This window comes from Eubalaena glacialis, chromosome 7 (genome assembly GCF_028564815.1).
Source record: "Eubalaena glacialis isolate mEubGla1 chromosome 7, mEubGla1.1.hap2.+ XY, whole genome shotgun sequence".
Taxonomy (NCBI): domain Eukaryota; kingdom Metazoa; phylum Chordata; class Mammalia; order Artiodactyla; family Balaenidae; genus Eubalaena; species Eubalaena glacialis.
The window spans coordinates 24001201-24016996 of record NC_083722.1 but is presented as its reverse complement, the minus strand read 5'-3'; the positions used below and the strand labels follow the sequence as shown (position 1 = coordinate 24016996).

General features: G+C 52.0%; 3 protein-coding genes across 3 annotated transcripts; 1 reads left to right on the top strand and 2 right to left on the bottom strand.

Annotated features, from left to right (window-relative positions):
- Nucleotides 1-3414: 3414 nt before the first annotated feature.
- On the top strand, nucleotides 3415-7038 carry LY6G5C (lymphocyte antigen 6 family member G5C). The gene is made up of 3 exons (XM_061195992.1): nucleotides 3415-3517; nucleotides 4595-4762; nucleotides 6875-7038. Exons 1-3 carry the CDS (start codon nucleotides 3415-3417, stop codon nucleotides 7036-7038), a joined length of 435 nt encoding a protein of 144 aa, XP_061051975.1.
- Nucleotides 7039-9190: 2152 nt separating this feature from the next.
- Nucleotides 9191-11770, bottom strand: LY6G5B (lymphocyte antigen 6 family member G5B). Its single transcript, XM_061195990.1, has 3 exons — nucleotides 10814-11770; nucleotides 10549-10677; nucleotides 9191-10263 (listed from the first exon to the last, which is right to left on the bottom strand). The coding sequence occupies exons 1-3, from the start codon at nucleotides 10935-10937 to the stop codon at nucleotides 9860-9862; spliced, it is 657 nt and encodes a 218-aa protein (XP_061051973.1). The 5' UTR covers nucleotides 10938-11770; the 3' UTR covers nucleotides 9191-9859.
- On the bottom strand, nucleotides 11718-15777 carry CSNK2B (casein kinase 2 beta). The gene is made up of 7 exons (XM_061195991.1): nucleotides 15649-15777; nucleotides 14961-15043; nucleotides 14136-14238; nucleotides 13464-13579; nucleotides 12939-13014; nucleotides 12602-12791; nucleotides 11718-11947 (listed from the first exon to the last, which is right to left on the bottom strand). The coding sequence occupies exons 2-7, from the start codon at nucleotides 15030-15032 to the stop codon at nucleotides 11857-11859; spliced, it is 648 nt and encodes a 215-aa protein (XP_061051974.1). The 5' UTR covers nucleotides 15033-15043; nucleotides 15649-15777; the 3' UTR covers nucleotides 11718-11856.
- Nucleotides 15778-15796: the final 19 nt, after the last annotated feature.

Below are 15796 nucleotides of genomic sequence, written 5' to 3'. Positions count from 1 at the left end.
CAGTTGACATGATGCCTCCTATTTGGGGTTAGAAGAGAAGAGGTGGCCACATCTCCAGAATGCTCCACTTTAGCAAATACTGGAGAGCTGATACTGGCACCCCTCTCCTCTGTCCTGCCCTAGGGAGCAAACAGGGTGGGAAGTGTGGAGCGTGAAGCTGTGGGACCAGCTGCATGATTCTGAACCTTGCCTTCCAGAGCCATCAGGACAGTTAGCCCCCTGGAAACCAAGTCTTTGTTCAGCTAAGGGAACCTCCTTAAATGCAAACACGGGGTGCCCCACATCTCACACCCTAGACACAAAGGACTTCCTCTTCCTGGCCATGGCCATTAGGGACTCTGTTGACCTGCCTCTACAACCACATCTCCCTCCCACTTCTCCCTGCACATACTATAAAGAACAGTGGATGCCATGAGGGGCGCTTGGATACCTGAAGTGGGTGGGGAGAAGTGAGGCTCAACATTTGAATTCTGGACTACGCCACCAAGGAGTCTCAGTCTACCCCCTCAGATTACTCCCTATCTGATAAGGCTCACAGCAGCTGTGTTTTCAGAACCACCCCCACCCCAGGGTGGGACCAGCTCCCCATCCACTCCTCACCCTATTTATCAGGGTTCTAGCAGTCTCAGGAGAAGACCAGCTGAGATGCAGATACCACATCCGCTGAGGCTCTGGCTCTTGCTGTAGTGGGCACCAGGTGAGGCCTGGACACCCAGGCATCCCAGAGTTGCTAGGCAAACTGGGAGAGGGGATGGAGGCTGGGGAAAAGGAGAGCTAGCAACTGGACAGGAAACCTGGGAAGAAGAGGTGGGCCCCGGGCTGGGCCACCCCTTATCTTACCGTGTCTCATTGGCCCAGGCTCCACCCTGCGCTGCTCCCAGTGTGAGGTGCTGGAGTCGGCTCTGAACTGAGTGTCTGGGTTGAGGGTTTGCTCCATGTCCCCGGGAGGGGCATGTGTTTCCCGCACTGTCACAAGTGAATGAGGGCCCCAAGGGTGAAAGGCTCCAGAGAGTGGGGGGCCCAGGCGTCGGGGATAGCCAGGTCCCTATCCATCCATCCATCCGATCACCAAGCCTTCCCAGCTCCCTCAAGAGCCCAGTCATTCATTTTTTCATTCATTTCTATTCTGATTAGAGATCCCCTCTGTAGTTCCTCTCCAGACCGCTCTGTCGCGGCCACTCCCCTAACAGAACCTGGCTTTCGCCCGGCCTAATCATCCATAGCTCCGCCCCTCGTTCACCCCGATTCTTTCCTCTAATTGCAGCGTTCTGTCCTAAGGCCCGACCTGCTTTGTTTGGCAATTTGGCTGCTTACCCTCAGGTATCCCTTGTCCGGGGGGAGGGGCCCTCAGCGTGGATTTCTCCAGCCGCTGTTGTCACCATGACGACTATTGCAAAGCCCCGCCTCTTCACCCCAGGAAAGCCTCCAAGGAGCCCGTCACCATGACAACGAACTCCAGCGGCTCTGCGCGCGCAGAAGCCGCGCCCTGCCTCGTGGACAGGGGAGGAGCGAAACGAAACAAGGGCGGGATTAATGACCCTAAGGCCACGCCCTCTCTGAAGAAGGCCCAGCCCAGCTCCGAAATAACCACTCGCCTGTTCGCACTTGCTACGCCCTGGGCCCCTGATTGCCGTAGCTCCACCGCAAGTCCTCCCGGACCTCTCAGGGCGACCCCTTAAGGGAGGCCAGCCTCAGCCACCCATAACGCCCTTGGCCTTTTCGTTGCGCTTATATTCGAGAGAGGGAGTCAAAGGGCGCTGTGAAATTCCCTTCTGCCTCTCCTTTGCTCTCTTTGCTTCAAAAGCAGCCCCCGCTGTCTAATTGTTTTCGTCTATCACTTTGTCACTCATTCAGCCAACATTTATATCGGTCCCAGGTGCTCCTCCCCAGTTCTCCATTACTCTTGACTTTTCTCTAAAATAATTCTCTTATTTTTATCATCCCAAGGCTCTTGGGGTGCGCGCAGTGGCGTGTGTTTTCCTCTCGTATTTCTTCTTTCGCGTCCGCCTTTCTTGGCGTGTCTCCGTCAGTTTCTTCCCATTTTCCGCATCAGCACCCCGAGACCGGATGATTCTTGGATAGTGTTGGGACCACAGCAGGGAACCCTCGGGCAGGGCCCGGCCCCAAATCTTCAGACTGGGAGTTGGAGCAGGTGGTGCGTTCCTGGAAGCCGAGGACTTCCCCTAGCCCACCGACCCTTAAAGCAAAAACCCTGTGTCTCTCACAGAGAGACGGACCTGGCGAGATGCAGACGGAGCAGGCATGGTGGGCCCAGCAGGCCCCCGGCGGGAGAAGTGGATGGGGCGCCTGGAGCCAGTCCGCGGCCGCTCATTGGTTGCTGTGTGGTCTCCAGAATCCGGGTGTGGGGAGGGATGTTAGCACCACAGTGCTACGTTCCGGGGAAGCCGCCTAGTGCTCTGGGTGTCTGACAGGGCCGGATGCCTGAGTCCCGACGCCGGGCGCGCCCTCCCCAGCCGCCCGGCCAAGAGCTGAGCTTGGGCTGGGGGCCGCCCTCGCGTCTTCCCAAAACCTCTGAGGTGCAGCCAGGCGCGGAGAGCGAGCACACAGCGCCGGAGCCTGTGGGCGCCGGAGATCAGACCCACCGACCTGCAGCTGAGCTGAGGCGGGGCCGGAAAAGGGGGGCGTAGGGAGAGGCTCTGACTTACCGGAACCCACAGGGGGCACTGGGCTGAGTACGGTCATTAGCGACTCAGGTGTCCTCGCTTTTGGATTTCTGACACGTCTTTCTCATCTTGAAAAATGGTGTCACAATCACCCCCTTTTGCAAGCCTATCCCCCTTCCCTCACCTCACATTCAGTCTAAGTCCAAATCTGTCCAGTCTTTCTTCTAAATGCAGCTCAGATTCATTCACTTCGCGGCTTCCCTCTCTTCTGCTAGACCAGGCCGCCATCTTGTGACTGGGCTTAGGAATAGCTTCCTAAGTAGTTTTCTGGCCTCAGAGATCTTTTACAAACAGAAATTGATCTCGTTACTGCTCTGATGAAACCCCTTGGGTCAGTAGTTTCCACCGCCCAAGTTGTCCCCGGAAGCACTCTGCCCGCGTTCCCCGCCCCTCCCCCCTTCATTGTCCGTTGACTTGTCTCCGGTACTAGATTGTGTACTCTGTGAGGGTAGGGACTTTGTGCAATATTGTATCCCCAACACCTGATGCAGTGATTTAATGAATGTCTGTTGAATTAATATGAAAGAATTTTCCCCTCTCATTCCCCTGTTGCTGGGTCCTTGTCCCAAGCCAGTATGTTAGACCCCAGAATGGCCGTGGGTGAGGACACTCTGTCCTTCTGGCTGTTCAGGCACTGATTTCCACCCCAAAAGGATGTTGCCTCTCCCCTTCGTCTTCGCCAACTTCTCTTCCACCAATATAAGGCCAAACTGGAGGCTGGTGGGCAGTCATGCATGTCATGGCAGGCCCTGCAGGTAGCCGGAATCCGGGCCCCCCTCAAGCCCTGTACACGGTCCTCTTAATAATGCTGGTCGTGATGAGCTTGGCGTTTGGTAAGTGGCTCTAAGGGGTCAGAAGGGTCTCCTATCCTACTGGATAGGGAAACCCTGGATAGATGTCTGGTACATCTGCCAAGGAGATTCAGGTAAACCCAGGCAGGAGGAAAGATGGGATGGGTGGGCTTGGTGGGATAATGCCTGGGGACTGATAATGTACTGATGTTCACTCTGAGGGAGATTTCTGGTGATTACCCCAGGGCTGTCTCACTCAACAGCAGTGACCTGAATGGAGATACTAAAGGGAACCTCTTAGAATCTGAGGACAATACAGAATAGGGAGGGTTGGGAGAACATGCCAGATGACAGCCTCAGGATCCACAGCGTAGAACAAGGCTGAATCCAGCCTGATAACCTCACTTCGCTGCAAAGCACCATCGACACAGAAACAAGATCCAAAGTGTTTGCTAAGCATCTGCCTTACACCAAGTGCTCTGCTGGGTCTGGGGACTCATTAACATGTGGTCTGGGCCTGGGATCAGAGGAGGAAGGAGATGAATATGCATGCAGTTGGGGAGGGCTTTGGTGGACAAAGTTTAATATGAGTCTGTTCAGTGAGAGAACCACCAAACAAAGAATGTGGCCTTGGGCTGCTTGAAGTCTCCTGTCTACACAAAGCTGAGATTCTTCCTGTCCTGTGATGATGCACTCTGATGTTTTCACTTCTGAACATTATAGATTAAGAAAGCATATTCAAAAGAGTCTGGGGGTTGGGTGGGGACAGTGAAACCAAGTCACAGAGGAAGAACTGTCCTAACAGGGCTGCCAAAAGTTGGAATGGGCTGCCTTGGCCTAACCTTTAAAGTTAGAGGCTTGTAGAGTGCTGGGCACATTAGCCCCTCAAATATATGAATAAATGAATGAATGAATGAGTTCCTCATTTCAGGAGGTAAAAGAGCAGAGAATGGAGATTTTTAATGAGAACTAAAGCTTCTGATGTTAGATTAAGCCAGATGGTTCATTAAAGAATTGGTGATTTTATGGTTTTCTGAGATGGGGAGGTAGGAGGGAACAGTGGGACTGGCCAGTCTGGGAATTAGGTGGGTTTGGGGTCAGTGCTTCTCTGTATTCTAGGTGAGTTTGAGCATTATGATCAAGAACCCCTTCATCAGATTCATTTAAACAAATACCTAAGCTGCTATCGATGCCTCTTGGAGACCAAGGAGTTGGGATGCCTTCTAGGATCTGACATCTGCCTCACCCCAAAGGGCAGCAGCTGCATGACACTGCTCATAAAGAACAGTAAGCTGCCTTCTCCCTTTCATCGTGGGCCCAGCCCATTCCCAAACTGAGTCTCTACCAGCCTTCTAAGCTGCACCCTAATTCTGGTTCCCACAACTCTAAGACACTGTTCCACCACTCTCTCTCTTTCCTTTCCTTTAGAGCCACTCCCCATCTCCACTTCTACTCCCCTCCCCTTCTCGGCTAACCCTCCTCATAGCACCCAGCCTTGTAGGGGACCCTGGAGATCACCAAATCTACTGGCCTTTCTTCAGGCTGCCTTCTCCCCATCTGTCAGCAGTAGTTCCTGCCAGCACCACTCTTCTCCTACATCTTCCACTGCTTCTTTCCAGTCTCCTTCACTGAGTCTTGCCTTTAACTGAGTCTTCACTAAGTCTTGACCCTTAACAGTTCACGTTCCCCAAAGTTTGATCCTTAGCTCTCTTCCTCTTTACTCTCCCAGAGGATTTTATCTGCTTCCTTGGCTTCACCCAGCAGGCACATACTGCATCCTCCTAAAACTGAATGTTAGGCCAAACTGTAATGTCAAATTGCCCTCTGGATATCTCCACCTCATTTTCAACTTGCTGGAAATCGACTACATTCCCTGTTCCTCAAGCCTGCTCTTCCACCTGATCCCTCACCTTTTTCAATAATAAACACATAACACAGACTATGTACCCGGCACTGTTCTAAGCACTTACAACCCTCCAAGGTAGGCATTGTTATCCCCATTTTACAGATGTGGAAACAGAGGTGCAGGGAGGTCAGTACCTTGCACAAGTCTCCTAGAGGCTGAGCCACAGTTTGTGGTGGTTCCAGAGATGGTGCTCTTGACAACTGCTGTACAAAGCTGCCTTCATTCAAATCCTTTCATTATACTTTTTAAAACAGCTGATGCATAGATGTGGTTCCACATCAGAGTATTCAAGAAAAGTCTCCCTCCCACTCCTGGCCCAATTCACCCAGCTCTCAGGCATGAATAACATAAAACCATTTTTTAAATTGCCTTTATTATCCTTTCTGTGATCTTTTGTGCACATCCCACCCTATACAAATATGCTGTTTACTCCTTTTCACCTCTTTTTTTCCTCCACAAACAGTACCATACTACTGTAAGCACTGTTCTGCACTTGTTTTTTAAACTTAACAGTTATGGGAACTTGATGTTTCCATATCAGTTTGTAACCAGCTTCCTCATCCTGCTGCATGGTATTCCACGGCATGGGCATGTCAGAGTTGATTTATCCATCCCCCTACTGATGGACCTTTAGGTTGCTTCTAAGTTTTCACTCTCTCAAGCAGGGCAGCAGTGAACATCCCCGTAACATGGGCACAAAGATTTCCCCACTCTCATAAATATAATAGCAGCAGAGATATCCTCTTCTACTTTTCTTAATATAAATTTATTTATATGTTATTTATTTTCAGCTGCATTGGGTCTTTGTTGCTGTGCGAGGGCTTTCTCTAGTTGCTGCGAGCGGGGGCTACTCTTCGAAGCAGTGCGCGGGCTTCTCATTGCAGTGGCTTCTCTTGTTGCGGAGCATGGGCTCTAGGGTGTGCCGGCTTCAACAGTTGTGGCTCGTGGGCTCCAGAGCACAGGCTCAGCAGTTGTGGTGCAGCGCATGGGCTTTGTTGCTCCATGGCATGTGGGATCTTCCTGGACCAGGGATCGAACCCATGTCCCCTGCATTGGCAGGCGGATTCTTAACCACTGTGCCACCAGGGAAGTCCCTCATCTTCTCTTACTTTTGATCCATAAAATAAACGACAAACACCTCCTGTCTGCAATCTGACCTCCAATACACCTCCCAACTTTTTCTTACATGGTCCCGCCTGAAGTGCTGGTTCTCCTCACTTTGCTCCACAAGTCCCAATTCACCCCATTCCAACTGTCACTGTATCTCAAATGGCTCTTTCCCACCAACCTTCCCTGGGAAACTTCCACAGAGTTCATGGCTGGTGACTCCCTGGCACTCCCTGGCCTGTCCAGTTCCAGGAATTGTTGCATTTTGGGGGTCCAGGGCAGGGTGTGGGGGCAGTGATGGCAAGTCCATGTGGGGTGAGGGGATGGGAGGGTGAGGGGATTTACCTGGGAACTCTGTGTCACTGATTGCTGCCGTCCCTCCCCAGACAGTGGTTCGGAGATCATGGTGAGTGACTGCCGCAGCAAGGAGCAGATGAGTGATTGCTCGTACACCCACACTTCTCCAGTGCTGGGCTTCTGGATATTCTCTCGATGCTGCTTCCGGAATTTCTGCAATAACCCTCAGAACAGAATAAAATATGGTCCTTAGAACTTCTGTAGAGACCTCTGGAGTAAAAACCTGCCAATTTCCAGCCATCCTCCTGATTTCCACCTGGGGGCAGCCAGAACAACGTCCGGCCCCACCCACCAGCCCTCCCTGCCGCCCTCAGCAGCAGTTACTGGACCCCCAGTCCTATCTGCCTCTTGGTTGACGCCCCTCAACACCCCTATTCCCACTCTGCCCCTTCCCCAGGCTCCCTCTCCAGAATTCTGTGGAGTTTTCCTTCCAGTCCTCAGTCTGACATCTTTCCTCCTGTCTGTTCCCGCCTCAAGGATGCCCCTTTGCCCTGCTTTGCTTCTTTTCCCACCACAGTCCTCTCTTGTCCCAAGTCCCCAGCTGTTCCTCCAAAATAAATAGATGTACCAACTGTTTGATTTGTCTCTCTCTTCTGGTGGATGTGGAGGCTGAGGGAGGTGGTACTGCCTGAGTGCCCCATCAGGGGCAGGTAAGTGGCTCCCAGCTCTGCGGAGCTCTGCTCCTGCCCTGCCCCACTGTCTCTGATTCAGCTCTCAGCACAAAGAGGTGAAGAGGAACTGCAAGCCCTCCTATGTTGAAGACCAGAAGGGTAGTGGGCATCCTCAGAAGTGCTGTCAGACCCAGAGCTGGATGGGGACTGGTAAGGAGGTTCATGGGGGTGTGTTGGTAGGAGTGGAGCTGTAAAAGAACCAGTCCCAGGGAGGAGAGGGTGGGGAAGGAGCTCTGTGAAGAGATGCAAGGCCTAGTGGCCTCTCTGATCCCAGGCTTAACTTCCCTTTTCAAGGACCATGGTAAGTTACTCAATTTCGGGCCTTGGGTTTCTCATCCTCTGAGGCTGTCTTCCAGTTTGACTTGCCGGAGCTGTGTAAACCTGGGCCTTTGACTTATGCTGAAGTCAGAGGTCATGGGGTAAAGTGGGGCGGCAAGAGAGGGACACAGGCTTGTACCTCTCTTTGTACCTCCAACTGCTTCCTGACCTAGAAACAAATGTTGGTTTCTCCCACCAGAGCACAAGCTGTTAAAGGGGCCACAAAAATCTGTTAACATACATGCAAAATGCTGTGTAGGAAGTGTATGCTGTGTGATGTCGTTTCTATCAAGCACACAGACAAAATTCAGGACAGTGGCTACCCCTGAACTTTAGGAGGGTCTAGGAGGGTGCATGAAGGCAGCTTTGGGTGCTGATAAAGGCCTTTATGCTAACTCAGGGAGTGGTAACACAGGTGTGTAGTTTACAAAAACCCACCTTATGGTGCGCAAACATCTGTATGGCCAAAAAGGTTTAAAACTAAATAGACCAAAATCTGTGTTTATGTTTGCCTCTAAGGCATGTCTATTTTTGAGCCCATTAACTTCTGTGTGCACACATTGACATTCTCTCAATCCTGAGGCACTATCCCTACTTGACAGGTGACCAAAGTTCGGCACAGAGACCAACTTACTCAAGTGGCAGAGGAGCTGGGATTGGGCCTCCCAGCCACAGAGCTGCACTACTTTTCAGAAAAAGGTTTCATAATCCCAGCACTGGGTTGTGAGATTCGGAAGGGTGGACACCTGGCTGTACTCATCTGCAAGTCTCGGTGCTTAATACTGGGCCTGGCTCAGAGCAGTGTGTCCAGTGTTTATTGAACGTACGGGGAAGGTTGCTTTCTGCATACTTGCAGTTTTTCAAAATATTAAAATGAAAGACCCTACTACTGCAGCCCCACCTGTGTGCTCTCTGTACTCTCCCACCCCCCCACCTAGGCCCTCAAAGAGGGGGTCCTGGGTCCCAGGATCCTGAAAAGAACTGAGAATAGGCATGAACGCAGGTGCCTCAGCTCCAGGTAACTCTGAGATGCAGACCTGGGCCCTTTGGTTTGCTCTTGAGTTTTCGTGGTTGAGTGTTTCCTCCTTTCTTATGTGGAAAAACCTGACATCACCCGGGTTTAACTTTCTAGGTTTTGTAGGGTATGTTTAAGGCTGGCAGGAGTCACAATCCTCATACTTTGATCTCTAGCTGAGCAGAGGGTGGGATGGATGTGGGCTCTTCGCGGCAGGCCATGAGGAACCACAAAGGCCAAGTGGAGTGGCCAGGGCTCTGCAACGCTGTTTGAACCCCACGCCCAGTTAACTTTCTTTAACCTGTTTACACCTGCCCACACCTGAGCCTGACCCCATAAACAATGTGACACAGACTTAGCCCAGTTTGTTTATTGTGGAGGGAAACTGGGGAATGTGGAGCAGAGGACAGATCCTCTCCCCTCCCTGGGAATCTGTGCAAGTGGGTGTCAGGACTCAGGGACGTGAAGCGGGGCTGTGGAAGCCAAAGATGGGGACAAGAGATGAGAGAAGGCAGCAGGAGACCAGGCGGGAGTGAGGGTGGTGGAGACAGTGAGGTAGGAACACCAGAGTGCCCAGTCAGGAAATCTGCATGAAGTCCGCCTCTCACCCTTCTTGATGCAAGTTCAGTCTGGCACAAGGTTTGAGAGACAGGTATAGGAGTGGAAATAGCCAGATTGAGAGGGGATCAGGAAGATGGGGGGTGGGGGGGATGATCCCACTCAGATGATGGGAAAGGGATGAGGAAACCACTGTGCCTTTCCCAGGTCAGCCTAGGCAGAATTCACATTTGAGATTATTTTCTAGGTGGACGAAGAGCACTGGGTGCAGCGCCAACTGCTTTTTGGGGAGGAAACTAAACCAAACCCATATAGACGATGGAAGTACAAAGGAAAGGAAGACTGAGAACTCACAGACCAGAGAGTGTGAGTGTTCTGAGAGGGCAGTACATGATGCTGGGGTGTCAGGCGAGAGACGCTGGACCAGAGTGAAATCTGGGAAGGGTAAGACATCACAGCCTAGCCCAGGGAAGAACCAAAAGTCCTGAATTGTTGAGGAACCAGTATATGCGGCGCAGGTCAGCAATGGACAAACTCAGATTCAGGGGCAGGACAGCCAGGGGGTCCAGGCCTTCAGAAGGCTCCTTCCCAGCATGGAAGCCGGGTAGGGGCAGTGAGAGGTTCAGGGCTTGGTAGAACCACTGGATCTGGGACTCAGACAGGGGCAGGGCCAGGGACCCCTCAGGGGGCTCAGGGAGGGAGCTCTGGAGCTGGGGGCTGTACCAGGAGTTGCAGTAATCATACTGGCAGCACTGGGCGTAGTACCAGTACTCTGGGAGGTAGGTGGGGCGTTTTTCTTGGCACTGGTAAGACTTGTGCTGTCCACAGCCTCGGATTAAGAAGCGAACCTTGGTATCTGGAAGAGAGGGGACAGCTAACAACCCTTGCTGCCTCCCATAGTCCCCAAACCTGGCACCCCTTTCACAGACTCTGCGATCCCTCACCCAGACCCAATTCCTATCCCAGACTCCTTCAGAAAGGGCCAGAAAAATTAGCTTAACTGGCTCCACAGAACCCCAGACCCCTCCCCTTCCAGAATCCTCCATCTCCTTAGACCTCAGGCCCCAAGCAGCCTTCATCTACAAGAGGAGACCAAGCCATGGCTGCCCTACCAGTAGCCCCTTCCTGGGACTTGACTCACTATGAAAGATGCTGATCACCATGCACGGGGATGAGCTGCTGATAGTGCACTTCTCCGAGCCTGAAACGCATCCTATAGTAGGATCTTCTAAGAGGCAGAGGTGGCAGGTCCGGACTTCAGGAACAGGAGCTGGGGAGGTGGAAGACAGGAGGAATGGCCGTGTCGGCTCACTCCAAGTTCCCTGCCCTGCAGGGAGCCCGCTCATCCAGAGCCACCCCCTCCCTGGACTCAGTCACCCCTCCTTCCCTGCCCGTGTCCCACTTACCCTTTCCCACTGTGAAGCCCATCATGACCAGCACACCTACAAACATATGGGCCTTCATCACGGAATTCTGGGGAGAGGGGAAGTCCCTCAGGGGTGCTCTGAAACCCCACCTTCCTGTGACCATGTTCCTTGAGCCTGAACTGCAGGGTGGTTTTGACAGGCAGAGTCTGGGCAGGAGCTACTGCAGGTACAGAGCTATATTCCTGCCTGGGGGAGGAAGCTATTAACTTGGCAGGAGGGACGTGTCCTCACCCACCAGGTCTGGTTCCTGAATGTGGGAGCAGTAGCCCAGACAGGGGCAATACCTGGGCCCCAATCCAGCAGCCTACCTTTGTCCTGTGCGCCTTTCAAGGGTCCACGGATGTTTCCTTCTCTGGTACCATTTGCTATCCTTCCCACACAATAGGGTCAGTACCTATTGTTCTCGGAGAAACCTTAGCCAGGAGCCCAGTGACCCCATTCTTCTGAGATGGGCATGTCTCAGCTCCCCAGCAGGGGGCAGGCAGACACCACAAAACAGCAATTCTGGACCCTGCCCCCTCCTCTCCCCACCCCTTACAGTTCTCTTTATTTTGGGACCACTTTCCCTGTAAAACCCAAAGTGTTGTTGATTACATTCCCTAGAGTATAAGCAGACAACCATAGGTGGCCCAAAAAGAATAAATATTTCTCTAGTATTTGAAATCTGATTTTTCTTTGAGTCTTTTCCTTGTGATCTTTGCACATCCCCACACCCAATTCTAGAACTCTGCTTTACTACTAAAAACATCACCCAAATCCACTGGGCACAAATCTGTGCTGGATTTCAAGCTGAGGGGGGTGGGCGGGGCCAGGAGAGCTCCTGGGGTCCAGCACACCACTACCCTCCCTTCTCCAACCCCAAGCACCAGCAAATCAGCCCACGGCCTTTTCTTCCACTTTATTTCATATTCCCACCACAATAATGACTCCTTTAATTTAAACTAAAAACCATAGAGGGTTCCTGAAAGGGTGGCAGCAAAGGAATGAAAGTGTCAAAGACTGGGGACAGGTGGGGTGGGGAATCAGCGAATCGTCTTGACTGGACTCTTGAAGTTGCTGGCCGCTTGGAGCTGCAGCTGGTAGGCCATCGGATGGATCTTGAAACCGTAGAGCCTGGGTCAGGGCAGAGGTCAGAGAAGCAGCAGCGTGAGCCCCATCCTGGCCCTGCCTGTGGCCAGCATTCCTGCCTCCCCACCCCAGCTCCTTCATGGGCCTGCTCAGTACTTAAGGGCAGTGGTTCCCAAACTTCTCTCTCTCAAGAATTTTTGGAAATTTATTTTAAATATCTATTAAAACTCAAATTCTAGGACATACACGTGTGTACACACGCATAAGCACACACATCAGTACTTGTTTTAATATAAAGCTGAACTTTCCTTCTCTACACAAGAATAAAAATGGTACTCCAGGAAAATAAACCACACTTGAACCGTGGCTCTGAGGATTTCCCGGCAGAAGGCTGAACACCCAAGATGGCAACAAAAATAGCTATTGTTTAAATGTTGCTTCAAGTGACAGACGTTACTTTAAGCGATTCATACATTTAAAAATACACTGTCAGGCACGTCACCATCCCCACTTTATGGATAACGGAACTGAGGCATAGATGATCACACAACTTTCCCAAGGTCACTCAGCAGGAAAAAGCCCTGGCTTTGGGAGAAGTAGGTCTCAAGAAAGGACCATGCCCTGTCCTTGTCCTCCCTTCTTTCTGGGGGATCCCGGCCCTTTCCTTTGACCCTTGGTGACTCTGTCCCTGCTCCCCACCTGGGCACAAACTGGTTGGCGGGCCTCTTGGGCCGGTACTCAGGGTGCACCATGAAGAGCATGTGAGGGAAACCGGTGCCGAAGTAGGCGCCATCCGTGTGGTGGTGCCTCGATGACTTGGGTGTGTACACGTCCATGCACTTGGGGCAGTAGAGCTTCACCATGGCCTCACCTGGGATGTCCGAAAGGCCTGGGAGACAGCCAGACTCAGCAGGCCAGGTAACCCAAGCCTGCCCAACCTCCCTCCTGGACTCAGGCCCCAACTTGCTGAGCCCCAACTCCTTCCCAGTGGACCTGCCATTTTATGTGGCCCTTCTTTCCCTTTCCCAACACTCACCGATGGGAAGCATTGGCTGGTTCTCACAGTACACACGGGGACAGTAGCCAAAGTCTCCCTGCTGGTACTTTTCCAACTGCAGTGAATAAAATGGAAGGGGTTGCTGGATAGGTATGAAGAAAAGAGACAACCCCCTCCTCAGCCCAACCCACATCACTCTGTCCCCAAATCCTCCTGTCTCTCGCTGCCCAGAGGCCCCTTTTCTGGCTCAGATGGGCCCTCAAGACTCCTCTGCTTCCCTTCCTCCAGTTAGGCAGGCTGCAGACCATCAGAGCCATTCGCTGCTTATTCCCTGAGGAAGAGGCAGTCTACAACTTCCTGCCCAAGGTCACATCTCCCTCCCTGAAAACACCCCCTTTAGCACAACCCTCAATCAGGTTTTAACCCCTAAGCCTAGGTTCTGGGTTTTTTTCCCCTCTTCTCATCTAGATTCCTTGACAAGGTTGAAACAAGTGACTTCCTGCTGCAGGAAACTGTTTCTCTTGTTGCCTCCGAAGGAGCCAAGTGGGAGTAGAGAGACCTCACCATCTGAGCGATGCCACGGTTGGTGAGGATATAGCGGGCGTGGATCAATCCATAGAGCATTTCAGCTGCCTGCTCAATCAGGTCACTCTGGTTGGGGTTGTCTTCCAGCTCCTCATCTGAAACATGGCCCCAACCAAATGCAACCACTTGTCTTACAGCTATTTTAGGTGCCCTGCCCACCCCCAGGGGCTGCTAGCTACTCAGTTAGCCCAGCATCCAACTCTGAGCCTCACCCCACCCATGGCCTGGGCATTTGACCCAGAAACCTGGGCCTCTGACCCTTCCACCAACCCAAGGCAGCTCTGCCTTCTTTCCATCCCTCTCAGCTTCTACTCCCTTCTCTCCCTCGATACATAAATGCAAAGATGTCACCATAGAAAATAAAACTCTAGCCTAGAAGGTGCAAGGCAGGGAAAACAGGCAGAAAATAAGACTCATGGAAAAACGGGCATTATGGAATAGTGCTAAGTTAACAGAATCAGAATATAGAAACAAGCGGTGTAAGTCACAAAACTAAGCAAGAGTGAGGTAGGGAATTAAAATGAAGTAGAGGACTTTGGGTTAAGGAAGTCAGAGAACCAAAAGGGAATTTAGAAATTCAAGAAGCAGATAAACAGGATTTGAAAAGGAAAAAAAGCATACACACACAAAACAACCCTGAGGGTGTCTCACCAGGCTCCAGGTCCAAGATCATGTCTAAAGCTTGTCGATAGTGAGGCACCTGCTCATTGAGTCCAGTGAGATTAAATTTGTCCTGGATATAATCTTCATCCACCTGTCAGGACATGAAGTCAAAAGGAAACCCATAGCAGAATCCTCAGCTTTGACCTGGACAAGTTGCTCGAACTGGTGCCTTATCCTCAACACAACTGCTTCTGTTCCCTTTGTTCCGCACTCCCAACTCAGCAGAAGTACTTGAGTCTCTCTCCCCAGCTGACATATACTGCCCACCCATAAAAGCTCTGGCTTTGCTTTTCCAAGGATAAACAGGTACAGCAAACCCCGTCTTAGAGAGACATTCCTTTCATGATCCTTGTCCCTATTCCTGCTTCCCATCTCAGTTTTGGCCTCTCCTTAGGGCCAGCTGGCTCTCTGAGGAAGGTGGAGGCTCAACAGCTTGAATTCTGAAGGCAGTTACAATCCCTTATGGTAACACACAGCTTTGCATATTACAGGACGTTTTAGTAGGAACTATTTTAATTCTAACAGCCACCAAAAATAGGTACTACCAGTATCACTGTGGTAATAAAAAAGAAAATACACAGGTTGACATGTCCAACGTTATACTGCTGGAGAATGGCAGGGCTGACTTGGGGCCCCAGTCTTGCCCCTTCACCACAAGTTAGTGAGGAAGTTACTAAGGAAACTCTTCCTTGATGAGAAAGAGTCTTTATGTAAGCCTGTGAAAGAAGTGTATGGAAGCTGAATATATGGGAGAATATTTTATTTGGCCAGATTATATGTGGAGACGGATAGGGGGGTTTGAGAAGAACTCACTTCACAGAAGAATTCATTGCCACGAAGCCCACAGAACCAGGAAATCCAGGACACCTCCTCTGAACTGCTCATCTTCACGTCAGCTAGAGAAAGTGAAGTGTAAGGCTAAGCTCTCCCTCCCTGCCTCTGATATCCTCCCTCCTTCCACACTTTGCCCTCCAACCATGGAAGAATTTGGGGCCACCCTTTCTTAAAAGAGCCGAACCTGGAGGCCGTCTCTCTAGCTCCTCTTATTCACATCTCGGTCCCTTTTCTCTGAGACTAGGTAAATTCTTTGGGGTCCCACCACTTGTGAGAAACCGACAAGTCTTGACACACCAGTCCTACCCACATCCCTGACGCTCCCGAAGGCCAGGCCCCTCTCTCCTCCGCGTCAACTCCGGCAGGGCCCGCGGCTCAGGCTCCCTACCCCCGCAGGTCTCCGCGTATTCCCGGCCCCATTCCCAACGGTTCCGAAGTTTATCATTTCCAAACAAGAGCCGGGCCCCTCCTTTTCTCATGGCCTGGGGTGGCCCTCAGGTCCCTTTCATGGGAGTCCCCACATCCCGCCTCCACCCTTTTGGCCACCTCTCCCTCCCTCGGTGCCGGACCAGATCACTTCCTTCCCCACCCCCATATCAAGGCGCAGAGACCCCATGTGCCCCGCCCAGGGACAGGGGATACGGCGCGGGGACGACCCCAGACTCACCGACTGGACGGGGACTGGGACCGGGGGGCGGGGGGGAAGGGGAGTTTCTGCTTCCAAGGAACCGCGGGGACCGCTGCAACGCAGGGAGCGGACCCGACCGCGGTAGGCGAAGTGGGGTGGGGGGGAGTGGAAATTGGGGAGGGTGGGG